Source organism: Haliotis cracherodii, unplaced genomic scaffold, assembly GCF_022045235.1.
Source record: "Haliotis cracherodii isolate W230 unplaced genomic scaffold, xgHalCrac1.p SCAF_9, whole genome shotgun sequence".
In the NCBI taxonomy this organism is placed as follows: Eukaryota; Metazoa; Mollusca; class Gastropoda; order Lepetellida; family Haliotidae; genus Haliotis; species Haliotis cracherodii.
Genome location: NW_027266343.1, coordinates 56,892,461 through 56,912,050, shown reverse-complemented (window position 1 = coordinate 56,912,050; position 19,590 = coordinate 56,892,461). Strand labels below are relative to the sequence as shown.

The window sequence follows — 19,590 nt, the reverse complement described above, 5'->3', positions numbered from 1 at the left end:
ATTCTTAGCTTGATACAATGAGCTGTCAGCTGTCAGCTTCTGGTAGTAACACGATCAGGCCCATGACCTACAACTGACGCTATCCAACCTATTTGATAACTTATATAAGAGAGAATTATCTTACTTTATTTGAATCTCGCTTATAATATTGATCGACTCAATACACTGCATTTTGCTCATACAGAACAATTCTATCCGAATACATAGCAATTATCTCCCTTTACCAACATATGAAAAGAAAAACAAATTTGGATATCTAATATATACCAAATTGTTTACGCTTCGGATGTATCATCTATACAAAATTGTCTACGCTTCGGATATATTATTTATCCAAAGCACATAATATCATAAGCTTGTATATCTGAACTTTGTTTTGCAGTGAGAGTTCAGTGATCAAAGTTAAATGTAACTTCTCTCCACAAATGGTGATCCATCGTGCATCTGTTACCACGTTGTCAACAACATCTGCATCAGCATCATCTTCTCCTATCTTCACGTGATCGATGGACATGTCTGTTCTGCCACCTATCTTTACCAACTGTGTCACTTAACACTCATCAGTTAATTGACATCAACCACGAACGCTTGCATAACTTACCAGATCGATCTAGAGGTCAGATGAAGGTTATATCAGTGGCTCTATCAAGTTGCTATCAAGGATAATTATGGTGTGACATTTTGGCCAATAATTGTGTGACGCTAAATGTCCCTCCTATAAGTAGGTGGTTGTGACGCGTGGCAGTATTCTGTAATATGTCGTCCACGTCCACCCTCACCCCCGTCGTGTCTGTAGTAGTTGTCCTCACATCCGTCGTAGCAATACGCGGGATGCCCAAAGTTACTACATGGAGGCGTTCTTGTTATGAAATAGACTACGACGCAATCCAAATCATTACGAACGGAACGACATGGGAAAGACGTTGTCATACCTGCACCTGCGTCGACGGTGAGATTCTCTGTAACGGCCCCTCCTGTGCTTTAGAGTATAGGCCTGAGTTCGAGTACATGTGCACCAAGGTAAGAAATATTTATGTGTTTATGATTTTCGATGTAAGTTTTCCTTAGAAAATGGGGGGCACGGGTGGCCCAGTCGTCTAAGGCGCCGCGATTGGCTGTGCAGAGTTGCGTCCCTTGGGCACGCCAGAAACCTATGATTGTGGGTTCGAATGCCGGTTCGCCCCAATTATGTTTCTAGGTTTGTCAGCACCATACCTGTGCTCGTGGGTTTCACCGAAGTGGTAAATATCTGAGACCTGCATCACTTCGGGCTTTCCTCCCACATTAAGCTGACACGCCGCGATTTGACTGTAATATTGTTAAAAGCGGCGTTAAACCCAACTCACTCACTCACTTAGAAAATGGGTTTGATAAAAATGATAGACGTCTATGGGCTTTTCTCCTACATTAGGGTGACACGCTTATGTCACTGTAAAGCGGCGTAAAATCACTAACTCACTCACTCCATACATATTGATACTCTTCGGACTGACAGTAGGCTGTTTTGTTTGTTTGTTTGTGGTCTAACGCCTTGGACCCACAATCCAATGATTGAAATCATGAGCATCCAATCCACGCCAAAAATGTAAAAATTGAATCAAACTGGTTAAATGTTTGCCTGCACCATTTTCTACGGAAAGTGTTATTGAAACAAGTCTGAAGTGACAGGACAGGAATATTGTTGAACTGATTTGCATTGTAATCGTTACGAAACTTTGCTTGTCTCAAAATACGTTTTGTTGCGAGAACACGTTCATGTCACTGTACTTAATCATCGTTCCTCCTTACAGTGGACTGAGGACCGGTGTTGTTGTGAGCACGTGGGGTGCGTGGTGGATGGGGTGGTCATTGACCTTGAAGCGTGGTACACCCGTCCCGACGACTCCTGTACCCAGTGTAGATGCGGAGTCGGATTTCAGCAGTGTAGGTCGACAGAAAACTGTGTCTCGGGTGCTATGAACACATACTGACGGAAATGTCATGTTAATAACAAGCCGGCTTATTGATTTGTTTGGTTAGTAACCGAAACAATACGATCTCTGAAGTTTTTTTCGGGAGAATAAAATATATAAACATAATGCAAGAGTTAGTTGTGGTGTTTCTTGTAATGTACATGCAAATAGCTGTATTCCCATATCGTTCTATTTTAGAATTTTGTATTTTACTTAGGTTTGTCAACTGACTAAAGGTCTCCAGTAACCCATGCTTGAAGTAAAAGGCGACTATATTCTTGTTGTAAGAGGCGACTAACGGGATCGGGTGGTCAGGCTCGCTGACTTGGTTGGTGCATGTCATTGTATTCCAATTGTATGGATCGATGATGTCAATCACTGGATCGTCTGGTCCAGACACGATTATTTACAGACCGCCGTCATATAGATGGAATATTGCTAAGTGCCGCGTTAAACAACAAACAAACCAACAAACAGCTGACTCGCTTGGAAGAAGTCTGTCAAAATTATTATTCAATTTTCATTTACGGTCGGTGATCCATGCCGCACGAATTCGATACCACACAATCATTCATGTTGTGTATGTTTGTTGTTTTACGCCGCACCCAACATTATCTCTCGCCAGAGAATAGTCAGTCACAATTATTTATGGAGATTTCATAGGACGTAAAAGGCAAACGAGTGGTGCACTGAAAATCAGTTATGACACAAGCTGTTGGTGAAAATGGTAAGAATGACCTGCTCTACCGGTAGTACCCGCTACTCACACAATTTGCAAAAAAATATTAGTGTTGTTGTCTAACGCCGCCCCCCGCAGTACTACCATACGACGGGACTGTAGACAATCGAGTCTGGACAAGACAATCCAGTGATCAGTATCATGAGCAATGATCCACGTCGTGTGGGTACGACGCCACACTGTCAACCAAATCACCAAACATGACCTCCGATGCATTTAAGTAAAACGCTCACTTTTTGTCTCCTGCCCTGTTAATGCAGAAGGGGACACGGGGCGCCGCAATTTGCTGTGCAGAGTTGCTTCCCTTGGATACGCCAGTAACCTATGATTGTAAGTTCGAATACCGGTTCGTCCCGATTATGTTTCTAGGTTTGTCAGCACCATACCCGTGCTCGTGTGTTTCACCGAAGTGCATTACTTCCTCCCACAATAAGCTGACACGCTGTGATATAAATAGGATACTGTTAAAAGCGGCGTTTAACCCAACTCGCACACACAAACTGCAGAATGTTGTTTATCGCCGCATGTTAACAGATAACGATCGTTCGTAATGAGCATTTCTTCATTTTTAACCAAATATAGACGATATATACTTGCACGATCTGCCGTCACAAAACACTATTGTGACTACTGCATGCAAAACATCCGTTTCAAGAGTATATGCTAAAACATCAGGTGTCAACCTTTGATTGAGATATTTCTATCATACCATGATACCACAACCTGATTCCCTCTAATATGTATGGAATTGATATGAAATACCCCAATATGTGGATAAAATAACAGTAAATATTTCATACCCACAAGAAAAGTAAAAGGTATCTTTAAGAAAAAGTTCATTTTAAATGTTTTGTAACATTGGTTCATTTGTTCACGTGTCTTATGTAGAACCAACCGCCCCCGTGGTCTAGAGGTAGAGCGTCCGCCCTGAGAGCGGTAGGTCCGGGGTTCACTCCCCGGGCGCGTCATACCAAAAGACTTTAAAAGATGGTACTTGTTGTTACCCAGTCTGTCGTTCGGCATTAAGGGGCTAAAACAAGGACTGGTCGGCTCGGAGTCAGTATGCTGTGTCTGAGTGGGGTATTCATGTTAAACTGCGGCATGGTATCTCAGTATGCTAGCACTATAAATCGGCATCAGTCCGGACTAGTACAAGCAGCCACACACACGTGCATGGACGTCGCTAAGTAATAATCTTGGACGCGGCGTTAAACCCAATTTCACCCCATCTTATGTAGAACTAGGGCTATCGAAACATTTCAGACACCCACAGTGGTTTCAACATGACCACTGGGTGGTGTCGATATCGGAACGGCGTATTTTACCGCCGCTTCTCTCAGTTGTGATTTGTTTCATCACGACACCAAGACTCAATACACAGGTGTGTTATTCCACGTCATGCTGTTGCACAAGTCGGAGAGGTCACAGTGACACTGGTTCAGGAGGCAAGGGTGAACTGTACTCTTGTTACAAACACTGTAATAGTTCAACACAGTGTTAAACTTAAAGCAATCCAAGGCCAAAACACTTCTGCTTTTCTTCTCTTGTCTGCATCCGAGTGAGAGCTTTTCTTCCCTGACTTTAATACACGCTAAGGGCGGGCCGTCAAAAGTACACTTCAAGTATAGTTATAATTAATGACATTTTCCATTTAATTACGCAATCGCATCGATTTTTCTAAAATATACACACTGCGATAATCAATATGAACGTCAATGCAAGGGAATTAAGGGCAAAATATGTGTGAAAATTATATGAATGGACCACTGAAAATCAGTGATGACACCAGGTGTTCGCGAAAAGGGTAAGCATGTCCTACTCTACCGGCAGCACCAGCCATAAAGATTTTTTAAATATATAAAAACAGTATTTTTACTGACATGCAACGGCGGCCTGTAAACAACCCAGAAAATCAAATGATCTTTGATTCGAAAATACAGCGACTCGGCAGTGAATTTACTGATTTTGCTGAAACTAATAAAAACGCTAATTACGGTCATTTTGTGTGTACAAATTTAAGAAATAAATAATTGAAAAGCAGGTTTAACCTTTCCAATGTTACGTCATTAACGTGTAAAAATAAATTATATGTCAAAATGTACTTTAGCAAACTGTATAGTTGTGAGAGAGCAGAGCACACCGTATTGTGTTGTCTGAACCACTGCATGCTGATAGGCTTCATGAAGTGAAAACATATGTGACAATATCTTGTTCACAATGCAATGTTTGAAAACAAAAAAACAAAGAAACAGACATCTATAGTTCACGAACAGAGAACTCAGTATTAAACACAAACAAACACTGGTTAAGGCACTTCAACAGATAATCACACAATGGCTTGTTTATTATCTTTTTAAATTGGGTACATGTTTTCATTTTGTCAAGAAATGTGACTGCTTATTGAATGAACAATATATCATTGTCTTTTCCTTGACAAGACGACAGTGAGCACTTACACGATGTGCTGGAGATCTAATTGCCCCGAGAGTATCAATGTCCGTTTTCAGAGTACAACTTTGAGAATATGGGTGTGCAGGTTAGAAGAGATTATCAGTTATTTTCAATGCTTGAAAGCCTAATGTTGGAGACAAGTTTATCCCAGGATCCTGTTATGCCTAAGGCCCGCAACTCTGGACAAGGAAGTGATACCCTCGGGTAGCCAGACTTATGTCTCCTCGTACCTGGCACAATTGATGATGATATTCTCCACGTGATATGGGGCGGTGGGATAGCCTAGTGGTTTACGCGTTCGCGCATCATATTGAAGACCCGTGTTCGATTCCACATGGGTGCAATGTGTGAGGCCAGTTGTTATGTCGCCCGCCTTGATTTTGCTAGAATATTTCTAAAAGCGGCGTAAAAGCATACTTAGGCACTCACCGCATTGAATACACGGCATAGCTGTTTGGCTATAATGAATAATATATAATGATCAATGGTAGAGGCAGATAAAGGAATATGACCATTCAAATTCTTCACAAGAAGAAGAATGCACACAACACACACACACACGCACGCGCGCACACACACACACACACACACACACACACACACACACACACACATTGGCTTCAAGTCAATCAGTTATTGTTACCTTGATTGTTTTGTTTGTTTGTCTGACTGTTTGTTGTTTTACACCGCACTCAGCAATATTCGAGGGATACGACAGCGGTCTGTAAGGAATCCAATCCGGACAAGGCTATCCTGTGATTGATATCATGAGCATCGATCTACCTAACTGGGATACGATGATATGCATCAACAAGCCAGTGAGTCTGAACACCTGATCTCGTTAGTCGCTTCTCACGACAAGCAATCGCCTCTAACAAGATGGCTGACTGAAGACCGATTCTAATGGGGGAAGAATTGTTACCTAATACAGTGTTCCTAAACTAAATTCTGTTTATTGCGACTAAACGCCCGAATGGCAACAAGAGCTTTGCTATACATTCTGATCAGCGGGTCACTGTATGTGTCCACTAGGAACTTATCGTTGGTAAACCTTTCCGCCATTGCGTCATCCTGCAGCTCTCTGTAATGGTGAACATAAGCGACGTCAGGAGGAACCTCTATCACGCTGTAGTTGGCAACGTCGGGCCAGGGTCGACTCACGTGGTGTATCCCCATCTCAAATACCTTATATGGATCAACCATCATTTTATTCCTTCCCATATTTGGAAATCGTTCATGTCTCTCCGTAGCACGTAACACTGTCAAGCAACGGTTGTCCTGGTTACAAGCTGGTAAATTATTAATTTGGAAATAAGCGTTTCTAAATGAGAGCCCACATATATTTGGTTTAAACATGGTGGTCAAATCACGCCAAGATCTCGCGGAAATGTCACGTGGTACGAGAAACTCGTCTAGATCGTTAAACATAAGATATTTAACCGCTGACATATGTCGGTATAGGCAATCCGTAAGAGCCACGCTCTGTCCTAGATACCATATTGTTTTCCATGAAACTGGGAGATCCCACGGAATGACAGACGCCAGCCCAACAGACTGGTAATACTTCAGTGCTAATTGCACATCCGGCGTAATACCAAAATCATAAAAAACAAAATGGCGCGCGCCAAGAAGACGACTCAGCTCAACAAATTGAACAATAGAAAATCTGGTTAACTTTCCATATAAAGGCGGGACACAGACAGCAAAATCAGTCTGCTCTTCCGGTTGCGACTTTTTTGTTGTGAGAATGGACATCTCAACACTATTGACAGTGTCCTTCCGAGACAAGCCGACGTAGACAAAACATGGTTGTCTCCCTTGAATCTCCGGCAAGGGGCAGGACAAAATCCACCCCCCAAACGCACGAAGATGGTTCTCACACAGCTCATAGCGCTCAGCCTCAACGGAAATCAGCTCGTGAATCTTGCTACCATCCTCCGTCATCACGGGCACCTTGTAGTGGCAATATAGACTCGTATAGGCCATATTTTTGTTGATAATTCCTATGATACGAACACGTGGCTTCTCAGGTCTATAGTCTGCATAGGCTGAGAACAGGAAGATCAGAGATGTAAGTTTAGCGTGAACATATTGGAGATTAACGGCGTACCTTGGATCCTGCACGCAGTGTTCAGTCAGAGGGTTAGACACCGTCCTCTTTGGTATACGCGGTGCCTTCAGATGTCTCAAAGGTTCCTGCTTTTTGAAAATGGTATTCTCTCGTTGACTTTCTTCTGATGTAGTTTTATCATCTTGGGAATTCTTCAAAAAACTGTAGAACATGATTGAACATACAAAATATGTCACCACACCGATAGCGATGTATCGCTGCAACTTCGCCACCCTCATGATGAAGGGTTATGTTCAATGACAGTTTGATTTCGCCTCAGTCAATATTCCTCATTTTCTCACAGACCTGACCTTGTGTCAAGTATTTATACTTCCATCTGCTTACTGTTTAACAAACGTTGCAGCATTACACCGCTGAGTTAGGTCGTCCTCTGGGTTCTCTGGCTCTTTCAAGAAGCAAGCAATCACACCAAGTAGCATAAAATGATTGCCTTGTCCCAGACTATCGGGTCATGCATATTGGCGCCAGCTGTTACTATCATTCCAGAAATTAATTCCACATATACAGTTATTGAAATTCTTGAAGTACCCACCTTAACAACACATGTTGAAGCTTTATTCTAGATAAGCGTTATATTCCTTCTCCGTGAGTTCTTTGTCTTACTCTTTTGCTTGTCGTCAGTCCGGTGGCTCCCTGGGTGCTTCACCTGTCTATGAAGATAACGATGATGGGTATGGGTGTAGATGCACTGGGGGATTGTAATGTTAAGCTACATGCAAGGACGTTTCACCACCACAGTCACTAAAAATGTGACAATCCAGTTGCTTCTTAGAAGTAGATCCAAAGCTTTACTCTTATGTCAATATCTGTCTAACATCACGTCCACTCTGACACACTCATACCATTTACATACACCAGGGTTTTACATACACCAGGTTGTGATGATATCACACGAAGGCTAGCGTCTGACAGACTTCACACGAAGGCTGGAGTCCGAAACACACAACATGAAGACTTGTTTCTGACAGACATTACATGAAGACTTGCTTCTGACAGATATCACATGAAGACTTGCTTCTGACAGACATCACATGAAGACTTGCTTCTGACAGACATCACATGAAGACTTGCTTCTGACAGATATCACTTGAAGACTTGCTTCTGACAGACATCACTTGAAGACTTGCTTCTGACAGATATCACATGAAGACTTGCTTCTGGCAGCCGCTACATGAAGACTTGTCTCTGACAGACATCACATGAAGACTTGCTTCTGACAGACATCACATGAAGACTTGCTTCTGACAGACATCACATGAAGACTATCTTCTGACAGACATCACATGAAGACTTGCTTCTGACAGGTATCACACGAAGACTTGCTTCTGGCAGACACCACGCGAAGACTAGATTCGGGAAAGCACCACATGAAGACACCACATGGCAGACAAAACATGGAGACCAAAGTCAGACAAACATCATATGATGCTGCAGTAATCCTCAATTGTTCAACATAAATGTCTCACGTGACACTGAAACGTCGAACACGACAGTGAAACACGACCTATACCTTACACTCAGTACATCGAAAGCTTCATCGACTGTTGGTTTTATTAAATGTAATTATAAACACAACTATTGATTTTCTGTAAGGTTAGACACTGAAACGCATATCGACCTAGGTTGAGGAGGCAGGTATTGAACAACCTGATACAACGGCGTCACAGGTGCCCGCTAGGTGGGACACCACGCCCACATCGTAGCTCAGATCGAACAGAAATTGACAGCGGCCTGAAATGAATATGTTTATGAGGCAACACGTGTATTGCAAAATGGAAAGAAGAATATCAGACGAGGACTTATTATGTACATAGCAATACGTTTATTGAGTGCACATATAATTTATCCTCGCTCGCATATGTCAACCGTTTATAAAGGACATTGGCAATTTCAATGCCCTGTTTATCTGTGCCATATGGTCACCAATAACAAATATATATATAAGCAGCATACATGAATTTTCTGACTGATTTGGACAGTTCGTGTGACATCGCGACCCTCATTAATCATAATAATCAATACACGATGTACAGAACTACGCATAATTCGAAGAGTGATAACGTACATCTGTTAAAACGAATATAACTTTTACATGGTTACATTAGATTGCCCTCTGTATGAACATCTTAAAGATGAATTAATTTTCCACTTTATTGCAATGATTCAAATTTCGCCCCAGGATGCAGAAACAGTTTTATTTTGGTCAAGACCATCGTCTGTGGCTGTTAAAGCTTGTCATGTCATTTTAAAAGGTAGAAAATACGTATTTTATAGTACTAACTTAACGTTATTTTATATATGTATAAGTATGTTAATAATTGTATGTGCAACTTTTATAGTCTCTCATAACTCAGAAAAGAGTGACTCACAACATGATTTTATTGCTGTGTTTATGTATGTTTATGTAATGAGGTGAGACTGGAATATATCATGTGTCCATCTGACGCGGGATTGTAGATAAAATGACTTAGTACATAACGGTAAGGGGGTACGGTGGCCCAGATTCGCTGTGCAGAGTTGCATCCCTTGGGCACGCCAGAAACCTATGATTGTGGGTTCGAATCCCGGTTCGCCTCGATTGTGTTTCTAGGTTTGTCAGCACCATACCCGTGCTCGTGGGTTTCACCGAAGTGGCAAACGTCTGAGATCTGCATCACTTCGGGCTTTCCTCCCACATTAAGCTGACACGCCGCGATATAACTGTAATATTGTTAAAAGCGGCGTAAAACCAAACCCACTCACTCACTCATAATGGTAAGAGGCGTGGTCAGGCTCGCTGACTTGGTTGATGCATGTCGATGCGTGGATCGATGCTCATGATGTCAATCACTGGATAGTCTTGTCCAGACTCGATTATTTACAGACCGCCGTCATATAGTTGGAAAATTGCTCAATTTCACATGTGGACAGATGGACAAATGCATTCCGACAGTTTGTTTCATGATATTATTGTTTGTCAGCATTTTTGTCAAATATAATAAGTTGGGCCTCTTTTGTATTGTACATGTATGAGTGTTTTTCTGGGTTGTATCAGTACTTTCAGTTTAAACAAGTTGTGCACTTCGTCACCGACTGCTGGGGAGTTACATTAATATCACACTATGTTTCCCAAGGGTACATTTTTCCAAATGCCAGTCTCAACAGGGAAGTTATGCTTCATAGTACTATAATCTAGGTAGTGGCAACGATGTCATACTAGGAAGAAACAAATGATTTTCAACTTCTGGTAGTGGTTTCGCCCATATACATGAAATGCAATGCCAATAATACAATGTGAAGCACATAACATGGATTTTACTACTTCATGTCTTTTTTTGTATGCATAATATACATAATATTGCAGACGTTTTGATAATTCATCCTGAGTTGTACACCATCAAATTTTGAATTTATATAATGTAGTTGTCCATTACTTGAGATCATTTTTAAACAAGAATAAGCAAATGTTTTTTTTTCTAATAGAGTCATTTTGTATGTTATTAAATAGCATATGCGATTACATTGTAGTATCATCAGGATAGGTAAAATTATGCCAAAACGAGATAAAACGGTTGGAAATCACACTCGGACTCGTCTTACTCTTAGCGGGTTGCTCCCCTGTCCCAAGCCTTGCAACTAGAACTCCGAAGTCGTGGTCCTGTGTGGGAGCCTTCCCGTCTACGTCCTTCTGAGGGTATTAACAATGGTGCTAGACACCCTCGACACGCACTGTATGCCCCCATCAGCAAACTACTCTTAAGATTCGTATCTCTGGCTCTTTTAAAAACGTCTTGTACCTTATAATTACTTGCCCACTCTATGGTACCCATTTAAAAAAATATAAATATTTCTTCTGCTCTGTCTTTCCTGGGTCACTAATACTGTCAGTCCAGTAATACAGTTCATCCACTTTGTTAGACACTTCATCCCATCTAGTCTGAGATCGGCCTGTTCTTCTCTGTTTATACTGACTCCTGTTCTCAATACACATACCTCTGCCTTGATTGAAAGCACTTCTTCTCTCAAAGATCTATATCTCTTGATAACCTGTCGTATGATTCCTTAGTCTGATTTAAGTGAGGGTTAATTCTAATTCTGAAGTCTCCATCAGTCGGTCCTGGGTTCGATTCTATGTCACCGGCAACCAATAGCAAAGGAACGAACGGTTGTCTGACTTCGTGGGTACTCTTCAGTTTTGGATATGTAAGCAAGATGCCTTTGTCATGTACAATCACACATAACGCACCTTTAAAACCTGTTAGTGACGCAAACTCCAAAGCAGATATCGCATGTTCCAAATAGGATGCAGTGACCGATCCCATAGTCCACATTGTGATGAAAGCAGTTGTACACAACAGAATCCTACATGCCATAGCTGTACCCTCCGCCCAGTCCGACGCAGGGGGGTAGGGAAACTATTTCTACACACGTCCGTGGCCTCTAGCGTGCACAAACCTATCGATCCGAAATCTCCATGCTTCTAAAGATATTCCCATAATAAGTTCTTTTTTATGTACATCTGTTCCACAAAGTTGATTTTATATATTATCCTCGGTGAATTTGAAACACACCCGTCTGCTCAAGGGAGGTAATCACCCAAATAAATAGTGATTAAAGTCAACTTCCACACCTAATTGTTACTTATCAAAAATATTAGTGTCGGGTGTTTTAATCACAATCTTTGTAGCCATCAAATATGTTGTAGACACTGGTGACATAAATAATGTGAAGCCCAACATAGTATTGCCTAATGCATTTACTCACGTATATAGATCACGAGAACACACACGTTATACTTCGCCTATGTAGGATATGGAGAAGTTACATATCACAAGTACACTTTTCAGTCTGCACTTATGTCATATGGACTACACCCGTAAAGATCCAGGGTAGAATGGGTCTTCAGCAACCCATGCTTGCTGTAAAAGGTGACTTGTCGAAAGAGGCGACTAACGGGATCAGGTGGTCAGTCTCACTGACTTGGTTGATGCATTCCATGGTATTCCAATTGCATAGATCGATGCTCATGACATCAATCACTGGATTGTCTGGTCCAAGCTCGGCTATTCACTGACCGCCGTCATATAGTTGTAATATTGCTGATTGCGGCGTTAAAAAGCAAACAAATCATTTAGGCTATGGGCCAGCATTCCTTCTACACCATCACATCTGCATGAATCGAGTGATAACAATTTAGTTAAGGGTATATTATTATTTGTATTGCTAACACGAATAATGCCTAGCATTAAACATCTAGCAATATGATAAGTACTTTCAGCATTATGTCCAGTGAAAATACAATTACTGATTGTCGTAGTAATGCATGTAGAACCTTACAACGTCAACGCCAGAGAATAACAAGTCTCAATGATCAGCCGAAAAAGGTCCCTTTGGGCGTAAAAGGCAAAATAGCGGGGAAATTTTTGTGAATGAAATCAGTTATAACACCAGGTGTTCAGGGTAAGTATGACCTGCACTCTCGGTAGCACTCGCAGTCTTTATTGCCCGATCCAGAACAGCAGTTCTGCAATAAACATGAAAACGGTGCATCAACGACTGAGCACTTCTGAATATATCGGTATCTGTACTGTCTGTGGTGTTTCATTGTGAAATGAAACGTCTTTAGCCGGACACGGATATATACTGACCAAACATGTTAGGGATCGTGAATATTTTTTTAGATATCTTTATGAAATTGCATGTGTGTTCTTCACTCCAAAACATATCCCCTTCATGATCCCTTGCTTTGTGGGTCAGTATATAACAGATCAATAACTGTTTCATGCGGGGTTTTGAAGGACAAGTACAAGACGGCCAGGGGTTCAGAAACCCTGAGTACAAGTGTAGGTATACCCTTGGGATAAATCCCTCAACCGAAATCGATTACATCTGACTAAGACATTTAACGATCGAAGTTATGGAACACAACATTCCATCATTGTGGAAGCATCAGTCCCCAGACAACAAACACCAGCATGATTAAGTGATAACCTTCCGGGACATCCAGGGCACAGCGATACGACACTGCAGGATACTAAAGTCATGGTGACTGGTGTTTCTGCAGCAACCCACCAACAGGTACGAAGAGGCGTTCTGTTGAGCCTGCGAAATGTCAGGAATTTTCAATCAATATTCAGCATTGTCATTTTCAAGTCTTCAGTTTCTTAAACACATCAGCCGTGTTGGTAATAGAATTGTTCAGCGACAGTATGGCAGACCTCTACTCCCGGATCTCTTTCCTGCTCGTCATATATTTGGATGGTAATATTTAATGTAGTAATAGGTTTATGGGCTATACTTCGGATATATTTTGTACAGCAAATGAAGGTTTGTAGCCATATAATAAGAGACAGAAGCTATTTAGATATCTAACGCTTTCTCTTCGAATCAGTGAGACTTAAGCCATGTCAGGGCAGTAGAGAAGATAACAGGCTGCACAGATGGTACTCATACTGGAGCAGAACCAGTCTCAGGCGAGCACATGTCCTGATTCAAAACAAACCCACTCTGTTCATGGATGTTATTTCTAAATATTATGAAAAAGAAACGATGCATTGAAATGCATGGAAATGGTTATTCCTCTCATAATGTCACTCACTTTCCCCTGTAAAGAAAAGTAGTCACAAAGAAAAGTAATGTAAAGAGGGTAATACTGTATTTTGTCAATATCACGAAGGCGAATGTGCAGGTGTGTGCCCCTGGCAACTGGAAATACACATTTTACAAAACATAAAACATTTGGTTCTTTCAGATAAATTCATTGTCGATACACACATATGACTAAGAATCTCAATTTTCAGTCTGCAAATTACAAAGTTTGAATCTGGCTCTGAAGAAACCAGCATGGATGAGCAGCTTGAGGGGTTTACGCGATATCGCTGCTAATGCTGTGGACGGCAGCCATAGAACCAATTTACGCGACGGTGTCTGCAGTCACACTTACCCTGGTGACATGTCGCCCTGGTTTGTTGTGGATCTCCTTGGGCAGTACAGTGTCCACAACGTCACCATCTACAACAGGGGAGACTGCTGTGGTACGTTACGGTATCTCAAACTACTTCTACTCTGCGTCAACCTTCACCCAGAATTCACCCTTCATTCAAATTATTATCATCGTCAAATTAGTATCAGTCGACCATACAAATGGTTTCTGAAGATGCTTGATATACAAAGTTACTGTAAGACACGCCACATCACAGAAGCATATAAGTATTCATCTTAAGCACTGTTTTTGTATAATTATACTTGAAGCTGAATGTTTTTATGCCAAATACAATCATAGTACTGTGTTTATTATTTTAATGTTATTCTTTCAGGGGATAGACTCCATGACTTTGTAATCCAGCTGTATGTACAAAATCCATCGCGACGTCCATCAGCAGCTTTCTCCATCTGTAAGAACTACACTGGCATGTTTGGTTCCGTGGGGAACATAGCATGTGATGCTCCGGTCTTGGGAAGGTTCATCAGACTGTGGAAACCGAAAATCAGACACGGACATGATGTTCTCAACTTCTGTGAACTTGAAGTGTATGGAGTACAGTCAGGTAGGACGGCCTATATAAATAAGTCACATAATAAATAGCCATTGAAGTTCCGAAAAAATATGGTAATTGGAAAAGATAAAGACATAAAATCCTGTTCAATGATTCCTGCCTTAAAACGATATAATATATCTATATGCATGAATTCCTGCTTGAGATTTATTATCAATGTTTCACATTTTTCACATTTTCACATATGAAGTTAGTTATATTGCACAGTTACGTATTCAAAAACTCCGTCTCTATAGTTTCATGAAACACAAAAGAGGTTAAATAGTACCCTCATGACAGTAAATATATTATTAAGATACTATGTTTATATAATTTTTACTGGGGTGGTGGGGTAACCTAATGGTTAAAGCGTTCGCTCGTCGCGCCGAAGACCCGAGTTCTAATCCCGACATGGGTACAATCTGTGAAGCCCATTTCTGGGCCGTGATATTGCTGGAATATTGCTAAAAGCGGCGTAAAACCATTCTCACTCACTCCCTATTATGTTTACTCATTTCAGCTTGTCAGCAGTTCAACTATTTCCGAGGATCAGCCATACGACTTGTCTCCCCTGTCATTGTATCTTCACCTGACATGTCGCCATTGTCCTGTGTCCTTCAGTGTATGCTGTCTGGAGCCTGTGTCGGTGTCAACTACAACAGAGTAACTCGAGAGTGTGGACTCCTCCCCCGAACTCAACCCAATGACAAATATCAAAGGAAAATAGGGACTACTTTCAGTGTTTAAAAACATGGCGTCGTCCGTGTCAATCGGCGATCGAGTCAGCATTAACCATCGCGAATCTGGAGAAACTACTGGGATATTGTTATCATTGTCAAGATAATAGTCTAATATACTGAAAATCAGTGTCTTACTGTGGTGTAGCTCAGGTATTTTACAAGTTTTATCAAATTTGGAGATATAAATTGAAAAACAATTTAGCCAGGACTCATTTTCCATATTTGTGCTTGTAGACCTTGCGGCTAGGAACCTTTCCCCCAAATTAAAACCGTTAGATTTTATATGTCCGTATTGTTACCTTGTTTCTATATGTCCTAATTGTTACCTTGTTTCTATATGTCCGTATTGTTACCTTGTTTCTATATGTCCGAATTGTTACCTTGTTTCTACATGTACGAATTGTTACCTTGTTTCTATATGTCCGAATTGTTACCTTGTTTCTACATGTACGAATTGTTACCTTGTTTCTATATGTCCGTATTGTTACCTTGTTTCTATATGTCCTAATTGTTACCTTGTTTCGTTTTGTCGTTGTGTGTACATCTGACTGCACTTCGTGATGTTATGACAGATCAGGCAGACGTGACGTCTCATAGACTAGGGTTGGAGTAGCTTCCCTTTGATAAAGGGCCCTTACTCTATTGGCCAGACCGATGGATTGCCGCGAAAGGCAAGCAGAAACAATTTGAGTAGGCAACTGTTGTTTGCGTCTATGTAGTTACGCTACTGTAAAAGAAACAGGTTTCAGTTGGAATTATATTGACTCTTGTCACTGTCCGACTGACACATCACTTACCGCCTGACGTAAAATATATATATCCACACATTCCAGGAAAACTTTCAATGTTTAGGTAATGTTTGTAGAAAATGGGAAGAGATTTTTCGAGCACAGAATTGAAGAATGATATTACATGATAAAAAGGTTATCACGCTTGTGTGTATGGGGATGGTAAATACCCTGTATCAGGAAAAACAAACATCTCAGCTCGCTAAATACAATGTTTATTCCAAATACAGGAAGTTGACCCCAAAAACACAAGCGTGATAAACTCTATGTACGTGACACTGCATCAGATTGTTTGTTGTTTTTTAACACATTTCGATGACGCTTCTTTCGACAAAGTGTCTATGAAATAAGGGAAATACCTTATAACTGTCTTTACATTAACGGATAATCTGGTGTAAAGGGCCAACAAAGGCTCGGCAAATACCGATTAACTAAGACTCGATTGATATTTCCCATATTAAAAAACACTCGTGATGAATCCTCTACTTATCTTATAATGGGTAGGTTTCTCGGCAGGATAAAGCCAACAGATAAAAGCGATATCCGCTGGAGTCATATGCGGATAGAGATGCAAATGTCAAAGGTCAAGTAGGGACTACTTTCACTGTTTACACACAAACATGGCGTCGCCCTCGTCATTCGGCGATCGGGTCAGAATTGACCATCGGGAAACTGGATAAACTACAGGGATAATAGCTATCATTATCAAAAGAACATTCTAATATACTGAAAATCAGTGTCTAACTGTGACGTAGCTAAGGCATTTTATAAGTTTGGGCAACTTTGGTGATATAATTTCGAAACAATTTTGCGAGGGCACTAGGTCCAGACAAGCGGGATCAGTTGACATATCTGTGCTTGTCGACCTCTGCGGCTTGAAACCTTTTCCACAAACTAAAATAGTTGGATTTGGCCGAAATATGTTTGAATTGTTACCTTGTTTCGTTTTGTCGCTGTGTGTAAATCTGACTGGACTTAACGTTATGACAGGACAGGCCGACTGTCAACAACGTCTGAACGTGGCCGTGACGTCTCATGGACTAGGGTTCGAATAGCTTCCCTTTGATAAAGGGCAGTTACTCTAGCGGACAGACCGATGGATTGTCGCGAAAGGCAAGTAAAAACATTTGTTGTTTTGCGTATATTTTGCTTCGCCACTGAAAAAGAAACTGTAGTATTCATTTCACGATAACAAATGCTCCCTAGAGCGGAAGCAAAGAACCGCTCCCCAGCGCGTGGCATCTTGGGTTTGTAATATGACGGTTGACCATCAGTGTTTATCACAATAAACTTTATCTGGACCATCCCGAGTCTGTTCGACTTAGTAGGTAGCAAACGCTACATTAGCGACGAGGATAATAACTCAGCTATGACTTCCTATGGAAATATCGGCGAATTCAACAACGACAAGGAATCGTGGATCGCATATTCTGAACGGCTTGCAGCTTACTTTCAAGCTAATGACATTACTGATAAAACCCAGCAACGGTCACTTTTTATCAGTACAGTTGGATCGAGGACGTATTCCTTACTCAGAAGTTTGGTTTCTCCAGCTAAGCCCAATGTAACGGACTTTGCAGCTTTTATCAAAACTTTGGAAAACCATTTTGAACCGAAGCCGTTAACCATCGTGCAGTGTTTCAAGTTTAACACGTGCACGAGAAAATCGGGACAGACGATTGCAGTGGTGGTGAAATTGAAAATATGCTACGTGACAGATTAGTGTTTGGCATATCTGATGACAGAATTCAGAGAAGGTTATTGTCGGAGCCGGAGTTGAGCTACAAGAAAGCATAGAAATAAGTCAAGGAATGGAGACGGCTGCAAAGAACATTACTGATAGTCAGAAAGCATTAACTCAACCAAAACATTTGAAGGGGGAAAGCGTTGTGAATCAATTATCTGGAAAGAAAAAGAATAACTGAAAGTACAGAAACAAGAAAAACATTTTAAGCCGGGTAAGCATGGCAACAGTGAGAGACAATATGAATGTTATCGCTGTGGGGGTAAAGATCAGTGCAAAGATCATTACAGCAACGAGTGTAAGTTCAAAGAATAATTCTGCAAATATTGTCATTTAAAGGGACATATTGTGAAGATGTGTAGACGTCGCAAACATTCAAAAAAGCATAACCACAGTGCAAATGCAAGTGTTGACGAAGACGGACTATATTTTGTCAGTGATACCGGTACTCCAGTTCCAGCATACACAGTTGATCTCGAAGTCAACAACAAATCTCTACAACTACAGTTAGACACCGGTGCAACTTACTCCGTTATAACCAAGAAAACATTTCACAAGCACTGACGCTCCAGAACGTTAAATGTTGCCGAGAGAAATTATTCTCAGATCGAGAAAGAGGGACTCTCAGTAATAAACGGCGTGAAGAAGTTTCATGCGTATTTGTTTGGAAGGCACTTTACCATAAACAACGACCACAAGCCCTTGGAAACGCGTCTTCAGCGAGAGAAAGGGCATACCCGTTACAGCTTCAGGTCTTATCCAAAGATGGGCCATCGTTTTATCTGCGTATGACTACTCCTTCACCATGCTGATTATATGAGTAGATTACCACTTCCAGACAAGCCAAACTCTGTGCCTGCCTTACCAGAATCTAAAATTCTGATTGACTTCCTTGACTCTACACCAGTCGAGACTAGTGACATCGTTCGCTGGACCAAAGCTGATCCAACATTGTCACGAGTTAGAAGGTTCATCACAAACGGATGACCAGACACTCAAGAACCATAGCTACAACCTTACCAGTCTAAACAGTCTGAGTTCAGTGTATAGGGAGACATCATACTTCGTGGTGCGAGAGTAGTTGTCCCTCTTAAGGGCCAACAAAGTGTGCTTAACATTCTACATGATGGGCACCCTGGCGTGGTTAAAATGAAAATGCTATCCAGAAGTTATGTGTGGTGGCCTAAGTTAGATTCAGATATAGAATCTAAAGCGAGAGAGTGTCCAGTTTGTCAATTGAATTCTAAGGCTACACCAAGTGTGCAAATGCATCGATGGGAGTATCCACTTCATCCCTGGACAAGAGTGCATAGTGACTATGCTGGTCCATTCCTCAACAAAATATTTCTCATTGTTGTTGATGCCTATTCTAAGTGGATGGATGGACACATCACTTCTTCGACATCAACACAATCAACAATCGAGAAGCTTGAAGCGTCGTTTGCATCACTGGCATCCCAGCTACTATTTTCTTTTGTGTGTGTGTGTGTGTGTCGGACAACGGCACATGTTTCACGAGCTGTGAATTTAG

At 41.2% G+C, this 19,590-nt stretch overlaps 3 protein-coding genes across 3 annotated transcripts; 2 read left to right on the top strand and 1 right to left on the bottom strand.

The window, feature by feature from the left end:
* The first annotated feature begins 756 nt into the window (after nt 1-756).
* On the top strand, nt 757-1,970 carry LOC139452291 (kielin/chordin-like protein). The gene is made up of 2 exons (XM_071233708.1): nt 757-1,020; nt 1,791-1,970. Exons 1-2 carry the CDS (start codon nt 757-759, stop codon nt 1,968-1,970), a joined length of 444 nt encoding a protein of 147 aa, XP_071089809.1.
* Nucleotides 1,971-5,742: 3,772 nt separating this feature from the next.
* On the bottom strand, nt 5,743-8,738 carry LOC139452636 (beta-1,4-galactosyltransferase galt-1-like). Its single transcript, XM_071234174.1, has one exon. The coding sequence runs from the start codon at nt 7,489-7,491 to the stop codon at nt 6,079-6,081; it is 1,413 nt and encodes a 470-aa protein (XP_071090275.1). The 5' UTR covers nt 7,492-8,738; the 3' UTR covers nt 5,743-6,078.
* A 4,723-nt stretch (nt 8,739-13,461) lies between these two features.
* Nucleotides 13,462-15,534, top strand: LOC139452006 (fucolectin-like). The gene is made up of 4 exons (XM_071233285.1): nt 13,462-13,513; nt 14,053-14,286; nt 14,569-14,799; nt 15,308-15,534. The coding sequence occupies exons 1-4, from the start codon at nt 13,462-13,464 to the stop codon at nt 15,532-15,534; spliced, it is 744 nt and encodes a 247-aa protein (XP_071089386.1).
* Nucleotides 15,535-19,590: the final 4,056 nt, after the last annotated feature.

What these genes read in the sequence shown, in the direction of transcription:
- LOC139452636 (XM_071234174.1), bottom strand. Translation starts at nt 7,491, where the DNA reads ATGAGGGTGGCGAAGTTGCAGCGATACATCGCTATCGGTGTGGTGACA.
- LOC139452291 (XM_071233708.1), top strand. Translation starts at nt 757, where the DNA reads ATGTCGTCCACGTCCACCCTCACCCCCGTCGTGTCTGTAGTAGTTGTC. An exon ending in TCGAGTACATGTGCACCAAG is followed by an intron (nt 1,021 to 1,790) that starts GTAAGAAATATT and finishes TCCTCCTTACAG; the next exon opens with TGGACTGAGGACCGGTGTTG.
- LOC139452006 (XM_071233285.1), top strand. Translation starts at nt 13,462, where the DNA reads ATGGCAGACCTCTACTCCCGGATCTCTTTCCTGCTCGTCATATATTTG. An exon ending in CAACAGGGGAGACTGCTGTG is followed by an intron (nt 14,287 to 14,568) that starts GTACGTTACGGT and finishes TTATTCTTTCAG; the next exon opens with GGGATAGACTCCATGACTTT. An exon ending in AGTGTATGGAGTACAGTCAG is followed by an intron (nt 14,800 to 15,307) that starts GTAGGACGGCCT and finishes TACTCATTTCAG; the next exon opens with CTTGTCAGCAGTTCAACTAT.